Source organism: Dreissena polymorpha, chromosome 3 (genome assembly GCF_020536995.1).
Source record: "Dreissena polymorpha isolate Duluth1 chromosome 3, UMN_Dpol_1.0, whole genome shotgun sequence".
Classification (NCBI taxonomy): domain Eukaryota; kingdom Metazoa; phylum Mollusca; class Bivalvia; order Myida; family Dreissenidae; genus Dreissena; species Dreissena polymorpha.
The window spans coordinates 132,784,040-132,800,235 of NC_068357.1; the positions used below are offsets into that span (position 1 = coordinate 132,784,040).

The window sequence follows — 16,196 nt, forward strand, 5'->3', positions numbered from 1 at the left end:
GTGTATTATACAGAGTAGCGTTGTTACATGGGAGCATTCATTCGATGCTTTTGAACAGATTATCGTTGAATTAATTGCGCACAGCTGTAAATGTTTCGTTCGATTCTGATTTGAGCATTATTTGTAATCCGAATTTCGGAAACACGCTTCCAAATTTGAATGCTAACGCGACAATAAAAAATTATAGCGTCAAATAAAAAGTGCTTTATCCTTTGTCTCAATAAAAAGCGCGCGAAAATTATACAGACATGTAGAACGTCGCATGGAAAGTATGGGTGTATTTTGTGTTGTATAAAAACGGGAACATCACGTCAGCTGAATTACGCGTGTTCAGTGGGAAAAACGCCCCAGTTGGACATTATTTCATCACATCTTTAAATAGTAACAATTGAAAAAATGTATTTGATACTTAAGAAAATTTGCGAATGTTTGTGTTTCTTATTATTCTTGAGCACATTTATAGTAAATATTTACCAGAATTTACTTTAAAATTGGAATTTATGGGATTATCGGGTAATTGGCAAGTTATAATTTTGGTACAAGTTAGCAATATATTGCGATATATTGCAATACGGGTTTTTGAACTGACAATATATTGCAATACGGTTTTTGGCGTATTGTTGCAGCACTAATTTTAATACAACATGGAATCAAGAAAACGAAAAGCTTACAGTATTGCGGAGAAGATGAATGTTGTTGACCAGTTACGTCGGGGAGAAGCGCAGTTCTCAGTCTCAAGAGACCTCAACATCGCAAAATAACGCTGGGAGGATGGTTTAAGAACAAGGCAAAACTAAGGTCCAGTCTAGTGGACATTGACTGTGAAGGCTCTAAGCGGAAACGCCAGCGTACCCCTAAGGATCCCCAGCTGGACAAGGCAATGATTGACCCAGGTTCAATCAGGAGCGGAGTGAAGGAAACACACAATTGGGGCCAATCGTCCAAGGCCAAGCCAAGGCCATCCACGAGATGATCCACGGTGATGGAGCCCGAGGGTTCGAGGGCGCCAGTAACGGTTGGCTATGGAACTTTTAAAGCCGACAAGACATCCATGAAGTCGGCATCCGAGGGGAGCAGCGATCCGCAGAGGAAAGGGCAACAGCTGAGTACCCGCCAATTCTAAAGAAGGCCAGTACACTCTGGAGCAGATTTACAACGCAGACGAGACCGGTCTATACTTTAAGATGCTGCCAGACCGAACACTAGCGAAGCAAACGAATGATCAGAAAACGCTGGGATTCAAGCTGGCAAGGACTCGTCTGACCATATTATCTGCGCACCAACAGTACAGGCTCACACAAATTCCCGCCCTTGGTCATCTGCAAGTTCGCTAAGTTTGCTAAGCCCAAGTGTTTTCACAATCTAAACATGGAGACGCTACCAGTGGTGTACGTAAACAGAACTTACAAGTGGATGATGTCAGCGATCTTCCAGGATTAGTTTCATCGGCACTTCGTTAGAGCCGTCCGCCGTCATCTGAGCCAAAAGCGGCTCCCTACAAAGGCACTACTACTCCTTGACAACTGTGGGGCCCACCCCAAGACATTGGCATCAAAGGATAAGAAGATAGTCATATCCTTCTTGCCGAAGAACACGATGTCCAAGATACAGCCAATGGATATGGGAATCATCGTGAATTCAAAACGCATGTACGGTCGCCATCTCATCAAGTCAATAACTGCCAGGGGCGACCTCAGTCTCCAAGAATTTCTTAAGAGGCTGACGATAAAGGAGGCCATCTTTATGTTCGCCAGCGCCTGGGAAGAGGTGTCCAGACAGAGCATACATGGCCGCTGAAGGAGGGCCTTAGGAGAGGTAATCATCACCTCAGATGACGCCGACGACAGCGATGAGGAGTTCAAGGACTTCAGTGCGGCTGACGTAAGCCAGGAGGAGAAACACATGGCGGACAATAACGTGTTCTCGAACATAATGTCCTCGACACTTGGGCGGTGTTTGGGGTATCAGACACTGACCTTGAAGAGTGGCTGAACGTTGAGGAAGACCTTCCAACCACAGCCAATTTGACTGACAACGAGATCGTGGCAAATGCGACAAGTCAGGTTAAGGAGGAGGAGGAGAGAGTTGACGAAGACAAAGATCAAGAAATGGAGCCATATCTGCCTGTTCGTCAGTCATTAAAGGCCTCGAGCAAGGTCTCCGATGGCTGCAGACCACCTAAATTGGAACAGCAGCGAAGACTTGTCATATGCGGAACATCATTGCCATGACATGAGCAGCACCCAGAGACTCTTGTAAACAGAGAAAGTTGACTGACTTTTTCAACAGCCACAGTGAATAAATTAAATGATGCTAGATGTTCATGTTGCTGTTGTGATGTTTTGCATTTCTCGCCTATTGTATTGTTTTTAATGTGTATTAAACTGCATCTGTGCTATCGTTTATTATATGCAGTATTCCAAACATTCATGATTAATAAAAAAAATCTCTTATTGTTTAATAGCTCGTTACGTGTGTTGAATAACTCACTATTCCCAAAAAATACGTTTTACTATCGCACAATTTTCAGAAAAGAGTTTGTACATTTAGCATTCATTGATGCTTTCATTCTCATTTTAAATTCACTTGTTGATTGGTTGATTATAACAATAAATCATGCGTGCACATAGTGTCACTTGATTTAAGCATATTCAATTGGAAAAAAACCATCACACGATTCATTATACACTTCACATTTTTGGTAAATGACCTAGGTTAATGATTCTGAGATTCTTTAACACATTTTATCGTCAAGATTAAATGGAATTCGTGGAAATCGTGATCATATGGAATTGCGACATCCAGTTGAGTGTCATGGTATTGCGACATCCAATTGAGAGTCATGTCTTTGCGACATCCAATTGAGTGTCATGTCTTTGCGACATAGAATTGTGTGTCATGTCTTTGTTACATCTGTTTGAATGTTATGTCTTTGCGACATCCATCTGAGTGTCATGTCTTTGTGACATCCAATTGAGTGTCATGTCTTTGCGACATCCAATTGAGTGTCATGTCGTTGCAACATTTGATCGAATGTCATGTCTTTGTGACATCCAATTGTGTGTAATTTCTTTGCGAAATCCAATTGTTTGTCATGTCTTTGCAACATCAAACTGAGTGAAATATCTTTGCAACATCCAATTTAGTGTAGTGTCTTTGCCACATCCAATTGTGTATAATGCCTTTGCAATATCCGATTGAGTGTCATGTCTTTGCAACATCAAATTGTGTGTCATGTCTTTGCGACATCCTTTGAGTGCAATGTCTTTGCGAACTTGAATTGTGTGTAATGTCTTTGGAACATCCAATTGAGTGTCATGTTTTTGCAACATCTAATTGTGTGTAATGTCTTTGCAACATGCAGTTGAGTGTCATGTCTTTGGGGCATCAGTTTGAGTGTCATGTCTTTGTGACATCCAATTAAGTTTCATGTCTTTGCAACATCCAGTTGAGTGTCATGTTGTTGCGACATCCAATTGAGTGTCATGTCTTTGAGACATCCAGTTGAGTGTCATGTTGTTGCAACATCGTATTATGTGTCATGTCTTTGCAACATCTGTTTGAATGCAATGTCTTTGCGACATCCAATTGTGTGTAATGTCTTTGCAACATCCAGTTGAGTGTCATGGTGTTGCAACATCCAATTGAGTGTCATGTCTTTGCGACATAAGGTTGAGTGTCATGTCTTTGTGACATCCAATTGAGTGTCATGTCTTTGCGACATTCAATTGAGTGTCATGTCTTTGTGACATCCAATTGAGAGTCATGTCTTTGCGACATCCAATTGAGTGTCATGTCTTTGCGACATAGAATTGTGTGTCATGTCTTTGCACACCCAGGACATAAAAAATGCTCCAAAATCTGTTTGTTATTTAAGTTGCATTTAATATTTTGAAAATTAAAGTTCTTAAAAGCCTGATGTATTTGACATTGCTTAATAACAGATTACAATATCATTGATTTGCAGTGTTTAATTTTGTTTTTATAATATTAAGCATGACGATAAATGCTGTTTTGATGCAAACACAACATTTAGATTTTTCAAAATATTGTTTTAACTTTGTTTCTGTGATTTTTAATACCATACCAAAAACGAGCTGGCACATCCCTGTTGACATAATAATGACTTATTGCTTAAATAGCATTGTAATTTAGGCAGTGGCAACCAAAATGTGTTTTCGCTAATTTATATTGGTAATCTGTAAGTCAAAACTTAGTCTCTAAATGCTGTGCATACTCGTCAAAATGCATGTGTGTCTATAAGAACAAATACAGTAATGGATTAAATGTGTTTTGCTGATTAAGTAAAAGCTGCAAATTGAAGTGACATCAAACTAACAGTGAACTTATCAAATAGACTTACAATTTTATTATACCATGGTATGATCACATACTTTTTAAAGGGTACTTTATTCTTTTGCAAGCCTTAAGAAATATGACTCACAATAAACCTCAGCTTAAAATGTAGATTTCACATGATCTTTGAAAAAAGCACAATAACCATATGCAATGACAAACATCATTGATTTTTAAGTGCAGTTTTAAGATTTAAAATTCAATTTCAACTTTGTGAGATATGTATATGAAATCCAGTTACACCTGAATGCAATAAAAGATACACATGAATGCCACTGTAAATTGAATAGGAAGAGAAGTGTTTTTATAATGAAAGCCTTTAAGTTTTTCGTTCTTGCTAGGGTAAAGTTTGATGCATTATACGCCTAAAACCAAGGAGTTGAGTGGTATTGTGGTGGGAAAGAAGACACTTACGTGCATCACATGCATTAATTGTCAGGGTATTATGACAAAGTAAATTTGAACAACTGAATAAATTCAAAAGATCTTATCTTAGATATTTTAGTTTCAAACATGATGACAAGTGAAAAAATATTATAAATTGGGTGTCTTCTATTTTCTAAATTCAGCCTTTATGATAATAGGTGTATGAGCGTTTAATAAAATAATTCAAATGTGCACGATTGTTATTTATTGAAGGTATCAGTTATTTTGTTTTATCAGTGTCTTTAAATAATAATAACAAGCAAATTCGTTGAATTGATATCCCCCAGCAATATGCTTCTGGACACAAAAGTGTTATATTTGACACTCAAAAAAGCATTTTTTCAAGATACAAAGGGCCATAACTCCTTTATTAACAGATGGTGTACAATGCCATTTGACGTGCATCATCCTAGTATCCATATATATATACTCGTACCAAGTTTCAATGAAATCCGTCAAAGCACTTCCAAGATATGGCCCCGGACGGACGGAAAGACGGACGGACAACGCCAAAACATTAACCCTCCGCCTAATAATTTATAACAAAAGGTTCATGTCAAGATGTTACCCTGACTACACAGAATACAATCTGCTGAATACTTGTTCCCAATTAAATCGAATGAATAAACATATTATACATAGGTATACTTATTTAATATTGCATTCAAGGACATCAATATACCAATTACATATTTTAATTGTTCCATGTTTTAAAGTGTTGTATTTATCGTAAATATCGCCATTTTATATGACATATTTCACTTTAAATAAGAAAACCACTTAGTTACACGCTATTTATCCCCACGCTTTTTGAAAAAAAGGTGGGGATATTGTGGTTATCTCCGCCGTCCGTCTGTCCGTCCGTCTGTCCGTCCGTCCGTCCTGGCCACTATCTCCTCCTACACTAAAAGCACTAGAACCTTGAAACTTACACACATGGTAGCTATGAGCATATGTGCGACCCTGCACTATTTGGAATTTTGATCTGACCCCTGGGTCAAAAGTTATAGCGGTTGGGGTGGGGCCGCGTCAGAAATTATCACTCATTTTTTTAGGTTATTTTACATTTACTTCTTTATTTCTACACCGATTCACTTCAAATTGATACTGGACCTCTCTTATGACAATACGGTCAATCTCAACCATGCATGGCCCCATTCCCAACCCTGGGGCCCCCCGCCCACATAGGCCACACCCACCAAAAATTTCCATTTACTATAATTTTTTCATTTCTACACGGATTCACTTCAAATTGATACTGAACTTTTGTTATGACATTAGGGTCAATCTCAACTATGCATGGCCCCAATCCCAACCCTGGGGCGCCCGCCCACATAGGCCACACCCACCAAAAAATTCCCATTTACTATAATTTTTTCATTTCTACACGGATTCACTTCAAATTGATACTGAACTTCTCTTATGACATTAGGGTCAATCTCAACTATGCATGGCCCCATAACCAACCCTGGGGCCCCGCCCACATAGACCACACCCACCCAAAATTGCCTTTACTATAATTTCTTCATTTCTACACCGATTCACTTCAAATTGATATTGAACTTCTCTTATGACAATACAGTCAATCTCAACTATGCATGGCCCCATTACCAACCCTGGGGCGCCCCGCCCACATAGACCACACCCACCCAAAATTGCCTTTTACTATAATTTCTTCATTTCTACACCGATTCACTTCAAATTGATACTGAACCTCTCTTATGACAATACGGTCAATCTCAACTATGCATGGCCCCATTACCAACCCTGGGGCCCCGCCCACATAGACCACACCCGCCCGAAATTGCCTTTTACTATAATTTCTTCATTTCTACACCGATTCACTTCAAATTGATACTGAACTTCTCTTATGACAATACGGTCAATCTCAACTATGCATGGCACAATTACCAACCCTGGGGCGCCCTGCCCACATATGTCAGATCCACCCAAAATTGCCTTTTACTATAACTTCTTCATTTCTACACCAATTCACTTCTAATTGATGATGAACTTCTCTTATGACAATACGGTCAATCTCAGCTATGCATGGCCCCATTACCAACCCTGGGGCACACCTAGGTCAAACATTCGGCGTGGGGATACGCGTCGGCCTCTGCCGCGCCATTTCTAGTTAATATTTGAAGTTTACCAGAGTCAAAACAGTCAGGTCAGGTGAAAAGAATGTTGCAAGTCAAAACTTTACAAGAGGTTATATATAAAATACATAAATAAATGTCTTGAAACAAATTTAGAAAGTATAAAATCCAGACCATCTGTATGCTAATAAACATTTACATAAATCAGACTGTTTGAACTTGTTCCTGGGAGGTATTGCTTACTTTTGCAACTTGTGTAACATTTGAATGTGCACAACACAATTCTTTTTGATTTCAATCACTAAGTACAAATATTTTATCTGCAAATCAAAGGCAGCACATTCATTGGTTACAATTTCACAGATAATAGAGAAATAAAACAGCAATCCAACAAATTCAACAATCACTGTCCATTGGGATAATAATATTGACTCAAGACCCCCTTTGCTGGGTCAACATTCTTGTGTCTCCAGGCACAGTGTAAGGTCCATGCCTTTCAGATCAACAAATAATTTGAATGTGTAGGCCTTTTTCATCTGTATCTACAAGTTCATTAAAGGAACCCATTCCCAAAGCAAAATAGAAACAAGAAATATCTTTTAAAAAGATATACGGCGTTGATTGTGGTTGGAGTTTATGGAAGGTAAAGATTTAAATGAATGAGATTAAGGATAGCTAATATCTTTTTCTGTGCAGTTTTTAGCTGCATCTAACGCAGTACGGGATGTTACGCGGAGTTTTCGCGGCTTATTTTACATTATTACATATTGCTGGTCATAAACCTATAGATACAAAAAAGAAAACCAAAGTCAACCGGCCACACGCGAAGTCTCCGTACATATTTTAAATATGTATACGCGCGTTCTTCGAACAAACCTGTTTGAGTGGTTTATCGGGAATTGCTACGTGTATTTGATTCGATTATTAACAGTATCGAGAATCATCGCGCTCATACTTAATACATTAGTCAATATGCTGCAATAATACATTAGTAAATATGATGGAATAAGTCTTGTTAATTAATTAAAAATAATATTTATCATGGTATTGTTGAAAACACATTAAGAATCTATTATTGACATGCCATAAAATAATATCGCTGGATATCTTCATTTCACATCTTTCTGGTGGTAAAGAAAATTCCGGTTCACCTAGTTCACGCCATAGCGTCTTTATTATATAACTATTATATAACTGACCGCGAACTCCGAACAGCACAGAAGGTCTGATCTGTATATAAACTCTGACATTCAAACACACTAACCGCGAACTGACCCCTTATACCTCGCGGGTTGAAATGCAACACATTAAAGTGAGGCATCGCTTCCACTGCTCTTTATACTTTTACATATAACATGTTGACAGGAATATGGAAGTCAGTACTAAATATGAGAACATGGCCTTTAAGTACACAACGTTCTCGCGCTGAAAATCCTCTGAAAATAAAAGATGTACGCACAAACTGTATTGATGTCGAGATTGAGTGTAAAACTGTTCTATCTATAAAGCCTTTTTATTAGAGATAAAACTGTTTCATGCTGAACACGCAGTAAAACAGTGTTACAAAGACGTGGACATGTTTCCAATGTTCTAGTGGTACCCCGGCGAAATGTTGTTCATGATTTCATGAACACTTCAAGCCAATCAAGAACTGTTCATGAACGGTTCTGAAAAAGTTCCTGAGCTTGGTTCATGAACTTTTGGACATGAACTGTTCTGAAGACTTGTTCATGAACTGTTTATGAATTATTGTTGAACATTTCAAAGTTCATGAACAGTTCTTCATCTAACCATAAATACTTAGTGATGAACATTTCATGCACAAGTATTTCTAATGACTTTTCTGAGACAGACTTTAAGGATCCATCATGAATAATTCATGAATTCCTTTGTGCTAGATTTTTCATACATATTTTTGAAAGTAATATTGAAATGTCTAGCATACAAATCTTGTAGATTTGTGAAACCTGTGAAGTTAGTATGAATATGCATAGTACTTTCACCACTGTAAGTTAGAGTTCTTGACCTGTTCTAGAGAATTTTAAGAACATTTGTACAAGAACTGTTCAAGAACTGCCTTCAGGAACACTTCAATAACTTTTTAAGGACCTTTCCTGTTCTTGAATTATTCTTAAACTATTCTTGAACACTTTAAGAACTTTTTGGAACAACATGTTTCCTTCTGATGTTCTTAAACAGGTCTACACAATGTTTTTGAACGTATATTGGACTTTTTAAGAATCCAATATGTTCTTAAAAGGATCTGTCATTGTTCTTGGAAGACTTAAAAGACAAGTTTAAGAACGTTTTAAGGACATCTTATTTCAAGAACAGTTTAAGATGATATCAAGAACTCAATGTACATTGCATTGCTGTTTTTACAAAGAAAGAATATTGTGTGCACAGGAAGTTGTAACGGAAGGCACATGGTTTATGTTATATTTGAAAATGTAAGTCTTTAATAAATTACCGGCTAAACTGATCAGCCATTGGTTCCATTTCAAGTTCTTTGGCACTGTAAGTGTAACCATTTCAGGGAAACCATTGATTAGTAAATGATTCTAGAACTGAAAATGAGACTATTCATAATCTTTTCAATACATGAATTATTCATGAACATATAGTGCAAAGTTGTATTATGAAATTTAAAGAGTATTATCAAACCACTTGTATCTCAGTTATTAGTGTTATATTTAAATTATTGTAATATGTTGCTATCAATATGTTAAGTGCTAATACAAGACTTGTTTCTTCTTACCCTGACCTGTTTGTTGAGCTTTGGTAACACTTATGATAACCTTTGCATAAATTGACAAATTCTTGTTCATGAATAGTTCATGAACACTTCATGCCACCTCAGTTCATGAACTCTTGAAGAACTATGGTTCATGAACTATTCACTTACAGTTCGTGAACAGAAAATGAGCCATTGAAAATTAGAAGGAAAATGTTCATGAACTGTTCGTGAACAGCAAAACCCTGAAGAATTTTTCAAGAATTGTGTTGTTCATGAACTGTTCAAGAACACTTCATGCCATTGATGTTCATGAATAGTTCATGAACATTTCATGCCATAATGGTTCAAGAATAGTTCATGAACACTTCATGCCACACGGGTTCAAGAATAGTTCATGAACACTTCATGCCATAAGGGTTCAAGAATAGTTCATGAACACTTCATGCCATTAGGTTTCAAGAATATTTCATGAACACTTCATGCCATTAGTGTTCATGAACAGTTCATGAACTAAAATTTCAAGAACTTTTCACAGACATGGCTCATTTTCTGTTCACAAACTATTCATGAACAATTCATGAACTCAGTTCATGAACAGTTCATGAACTGTTCACTAATTATTCGTGAACTGCAGAACAACATTTCGCAGGGGTATTATCAAATCAGCCAATGCAGTCAATGAAGTGTATTCATCTGTACTTGGCCGCGGGAAGTTTTATTTGAGTTCTATTGGACGCTAACAAAGGTCAGGCTAAGGTGAAAAGCTGGCGTATACAGCTGACGCCGAAAAAATCCCAATTTGAAAGAAATCCCTATTCGAATTGTTCAATTATATCTAACACATTCAGTGATTTTTTTTGCCCCAAATTTCAGCCTTTTACAGGCTGTTTCCCAATTGCAAAAAGTAAAAAAAGGCAAAGTAAAAAAAGGCTGTTTCCAAATGGCAAAAAGTAGCATTTGTTCCCAACAATCAGACCAAAATGTCCCCCCAAAATATGCCAAACCTTTCCAATCAACTCAATAATTGTTTTTTTAAGTTTATTTTAGCGATTTTTCCCAATGCCATGGTTTATCGCGCTTTCTTTCCCAATCAAATAGGCCAGGCTGTAAAATATAAAGTGAAATAAATCACTGACATTGTATAAATATAATTTATATTCTTTTTATAATGTCTATATAATGTGAATTTCTGGTTTCAAAATGAGTTATATTAAATTACTTTCTCCCATTAAATCAGTGGACTTTTTACACGTTAAAATCCCCAATCTCGAAATTGCATTTTTCCCCAAAAGGCCAGAAAAAGGTTTAATTTAGACTGGGCTGTCCATTCTCATTCTTATATGAATGTATAATAGAATGGTTTATTCTGTGAAAATCCCGTTTTCTTATTATGCATACCAACAGGTTCAAGTGTAGAAAGATTCAGATAGACTGGTCTTTCATTTGTTACAAAATGTACATCATTTAGAACATAGCATAGTATTTTGCAGTCTTGTAATTTTTAACGTGTCATAACAAAAATAGCCATGTAAAATACATAGCCTTTAAGCATGATTTGATTACACTTTGCTAACAGGTGACCCCGAGTATTATTCTGCTCTGTATAATTATAAGGTAAAGTGCCACTGAATTACATATCTTTTAAAACAATTATTATCAAAAATTGTGTTTACAGTTCATAATTATGATTCTGTATTTCCATTACTATGTACCAGCTCTCCCTGGGTCAGGAGTATGACCTGGGTATTGAAATACACAACAAAGGAGACTGGGATATTATGATGGGTGCGACAACGGCCTCAACTAGGTAATTGTGATCCCAGATAACGTAAATAACGGATCAATACAAAACGTCCAACTGTTAAAAGATACAAACAAAGTCCTTGTCAACATTAATTCACAATACAATTACCGGTCTTTTTGTGCAATACAGAAATCTGATAAGGTTTTCATTCCGCTAAACATGGGTGTTTGTCAACGTTTTCCACATTGTTTGACGCACGACTGCTCAAACAGTCTGTATTATCACTTAACAGATCTATTTAAAAGATCTGTGTCAACTTCTACCATGAAAATAATTAATTTATTTCAACTGTCACACAGTCTAAGATAGACTTCAACCGGATGTAATGAGTCAGTTTGTTGTATTATCCTTAAACTTTTAAACATTATAAATGACATATTAAAATGAAATTTTTTAACACTTTATGATATGCTTAATGTCAGTTGCTCAGAGAAATTGCAACAATTATGGAAATGTTTGGCAAATTGTTTGAAATTACAAAACCCTTAATATAGTATTAGTAAAGTATGAAAGCAAAACCACTGTTTATTTTTTGGTACTTCTGAAATAAAATCGATTGTTGTTATTGGCATCTTCTTTTTGTATAATACAGTTAATAAATAACATGACCATGAATTGTTGTAACTCAATGACAGAAGAAGCAATGCATTTAAAAAGTGAAAAGTAGTATTTAATTTCATTAAACACATAAGTTATAATATAATACCATCAAAAGTTTATATGTCTTAAGGCTTTTGATTGGCTACTTTTTCTTGCACAAACCAATCCCAGGACATTATTTTGGTGACAAGATGTCATCAATCTCTAATGACTGAAGAATAAGAATTAAACTTTTAAGCGTTTTATCATTTAAAACCTTGTTATAACAAGATGTGTTTGTCAGAAACACTTGATCATTATGTCCCCTTTTGCGTCGCTTTGAAGCTATAAATTTGACCTATGACCTTGAAGGATGACATTGACCTTTCACCACTCAAAATGTGCAGTTCCATGAGATACACATGCATGCCAAATATCAAGTTGCTATCTTCAATATTGCAAAAGTTATTGCAAATGTTAAAGTTGGCGCAAACAAACAAACAAACACACAAACAAGCAACAAACCAACAGACAGGGCAAAAACAATATGTCCCCCACTATAGTGGTGGGGGACATAAAAAAAAAACTTTTTGAGTTGGATGCATTACAAGTTACAAAGAAGAAGTTATAAGAATTATGATATGGTGTGGCGCGGGCAATATCTTGGCCTCTACGCGAAAGGTCAAGGTCATGATGTAAGGTAAAAGGTAAAAAAACAAACACTGTTGACCAATATAAAAATATATATATATATAATGTGTTCTGCCAGGTGGAGGACTCAACAGAAGAAGTGACCTGTTACATATTTGAGTTCCCTTTGGGCTCCATGTGTAGTGGCCATCCAGAATAAGAAGTCTAGCCTTTTTTTAGAGCTTGATATACATGTATGTAACAACGATACTGAGATTTGGTGGCAAAGCATTTTTGTCAATAATCAAGGCAACATTAAAAGATAAAATAAAAGATATAAATTAAGACTTATCCCACAATTACATGAAATATTTTTATTGACAGCACATAATTGTGACAAATTAAGCAATCTTGTTGAATAAATGGATTTAAAAAACAACTTTCAAGGGCTACTGCTGTGATGTTCCACACATTTTTGTTTTATGTTTAAACCTGTATTAACAAAAATAATTTACAACACATCCCACTGGTGGAAGGTGGCAATTGGCTAAAGGGTAACAAACATCTTACATACACCCTCTTTCATTGAAATGGATTAAAATTAATAATGTTCTAGAATAAAAAAACAAAATAAGATGGACTAATTATACCTCAATCATGTTCTACAGACCATAGAAAAACAGTACTTAAACATTTCAAATCAAATGAATCTTGTAATGTTAACAGTTCACAAAAGCAATGGGTGTACCACAAAACTAAACAGGTATGCAGTTTGAAAACCTCCATAATTATATAAGTTCACAGAGCGAAACCTGATCATCTCAAGATTCTAAAGACTATTTTGAGGGAAATTACAGTAAGTTGCAAATATATATGTTTTAAAATTGGTTCACACACTTAATCTTATTCAAACAGCGTTTCATGAATTAAATAGACTTTGAAGTTGTCAACAGAGCTAATGTATTTACTGAATAATGCATGCATTGGCAAATATTTACCCTAAACCAGTAATAAAATATTCAATTTAAAAGCTTTGAGTGTCTGTAATTTATAACTTTTATTACACCTAAAAACTTCAATACAATCATTTAAATTTGCTACCTGGTGAGACTAAAGCTGCAAGCCCGACATTCCTGTATAAAAAATGACTCTTACGAGAAGTGCTTGAATAGCACAAAAATGTAGAGGTATTTGTTATGTATACTGATCAACGTGACTGTGCTGCATATTGTTCTTGAAAATTGCATTAAGGAGTATGTTTACTGATTACGCACACATATTTTATTTTTACCAAATTTTTATTTACATATTTGTATCATCTTACATGTATATTATAAAGTTTTGTTTTTATTACAGAAAAGTCAATACAAAGATTTTCTTGAGACTCATCAAAACTGAGGCTCAGGTTACTGCTTTAATGAGGTAAGTATAAATAAAAGTGCATATTTCAAAATATAATTAAATTTGGTCAGATATAGTAAGTTTCTGAGCTTTCAAGGTAAATGTGCTGAATCAACAAATTACTGACATCCAAATATCAATGTTGCAAACTATTGAAATATCATAATTAATAAATATATTCAATACCTTTAGTAGATATGATTTGCTCTAAATTCAACTATTTTAATCAACCTTCTGCCCTATTCTGAAGTGTCATGATAACTAAATCATCATAACTACATCATTTTTATTACATGTCACCAACAATTATAAATTATTAAGTTTTTTCATGATGTTAAAAAGAAGACCAAAATGAGATCAGCAATATGCAAAATCAGAAATCAAACCATCAACATTGCAAAAACATTTTTGAAATAAATGTAAAATGTATTTTAAATAATTACATAAGTTTGATGAAATTTTTACTAAATGTTGCCAGAGACAAATAAATGTGATATTCAAGATCAAACCTATATTTATTTCAGCCTGATGGTACAAGAGGTCAGATACCTTTAGAGACCTATATTTTGTAGTACTAAATGTAATTTTATTTTGATGAGAAATATGCTTGATGTGCATGGGTAAGAGCCAGATATCTGGTAAGTTCAGAATGGAAGAGTGCCCTATAAGTGTTCTGGCTGTCATAGGTTTGAGCTCTATACCCGGAACACATTTTCTCCTGGGTTTACTTTGTAGTATTGCTAAGTGTATTAGTTTGTCAAAGTCACCCGTAATAAAACAAAGTTGCTTTAATTTCTCAAAATAAATTAGGAACATCAGTCTGTTGTGACATTTTGTTCGAAAATAAACAACACATCCTAATCAGGTCACACCTGTTACAAAATAAGGGCGCTGACTGATCTGAAATTAGGGCCAGATATAATCCAGGGGAAAAATGTTTATTGACCAATTTGAATGGGCAAGCAAACTTTTACATTGTAGTGTGTCACAGTAAGAAATAAGCCACCTTTGTAGCTGCAGAGATGGTAGGGTTGCTGCTGGCAAGTATCCCAAACTTGATCCTCATTTTCTTGTTGGTGTACTTTTTTTCAATATAAGGATCTATCTATCTATTTCTGTATACTGCCAACCGCTCTTTCGAGTATTATAGGCAGAGGGACATTATCGAGTCCGTTTCCTGGGAAGAACCAGTACTAGGTGTCTATGGAGAAGATAATATTAATGAGAATGCTCCCCAAGTGGGGAGCGAACCCACGAACTCCCGATCGCTAGGCAGACACCTCATCCACTACACCATCGCGATCTACATCAAACTCACATCCTTCCAATTTCAAGAAGAATAACATGGAAGTACCTAGTATTTAAACTTTAAATAATAACGATAATACAGAAAAATGATAATATTAATTATTGATATTATAATATTAAATAAAGCAACCCATGTCATAGTTAAACACCTACCTCACTGATCATAATTGATGACTTGGATTCAGAACCTGTGGTGAGTTTAAACCCCCATGGTCGGCCGCCTTTCAGCACCACGGTGAAGGGTTCCCCCGTGCCCTCCCTCAGGGGGCTGGGTGGAAGGGGCAATTCCTCCTCGCTCGACTCATCAGACGACACATCCGCCTCGGCCCCACTCATAAAACTTACATCCATCATCGATCAATTAAAACTCGATAAAAATTAATTTAAAACACCTTGCTATTAAATAACTGCATGTGTTTCGTCACACGCGTTGTCATAATCGTTTTTATGACTGTCACATTCCGGTGTAGTAACGTGCTTTCTTTTCACCTGCAGTGTACAGTACACACCGGTTGAGCGGAAGTTTACACTTTTGAAAAGTTATAGGCCCGTATCTTTGTTTACATTTTTAATCGCGAACGTGATGTCGGCTACGGTTGGGTGCATCGGAACTATTGGATTGGATTAAGTCAACTTAAAATCGACCATACGGTACAAAATCCATTGCAATTATGAAAAAAAATATGACAAGCATTTTATTTGATGCACAGCACAGTAGAGGTTGCTTTTCGTGTCACATTTATTTAGAAAAGTGCTGAAGTGTTTCTTTGTTTGATTGACTACATATTTATTTACTAAATATTGCAAACTTCAATGTAAAAAGATCGATGAACTTTGTATATCAATAGTGACAGAA

General features: G+C 36.0%; 1 protein-coding gene across 1 annotated transcript in view; it reads right to left on the reverse strand.

Annotated features, from left to right (window-relative positions):
• LOC127871514 (uncharacterized) overlaps positions 1-15,837 on the reverse strand; it is a 175,309-nt gene extending 159,472 nt beyond the window's left edge. The window contains exon 1 of the mRNA XM_052414510.1: positions 15,494-15,837. Within this exon, the coding sequence (XP_052270470.1) occupies positions 15,494-15,694 (201 nt within the window). The 5' untranslated portion in view covers positions 15,695-15,837. The remainder of the gene's footprint in view (positions 1-15,493) is intronic.
• Positions 15,838-16,196: the final 359 nt, after the last annotated feature.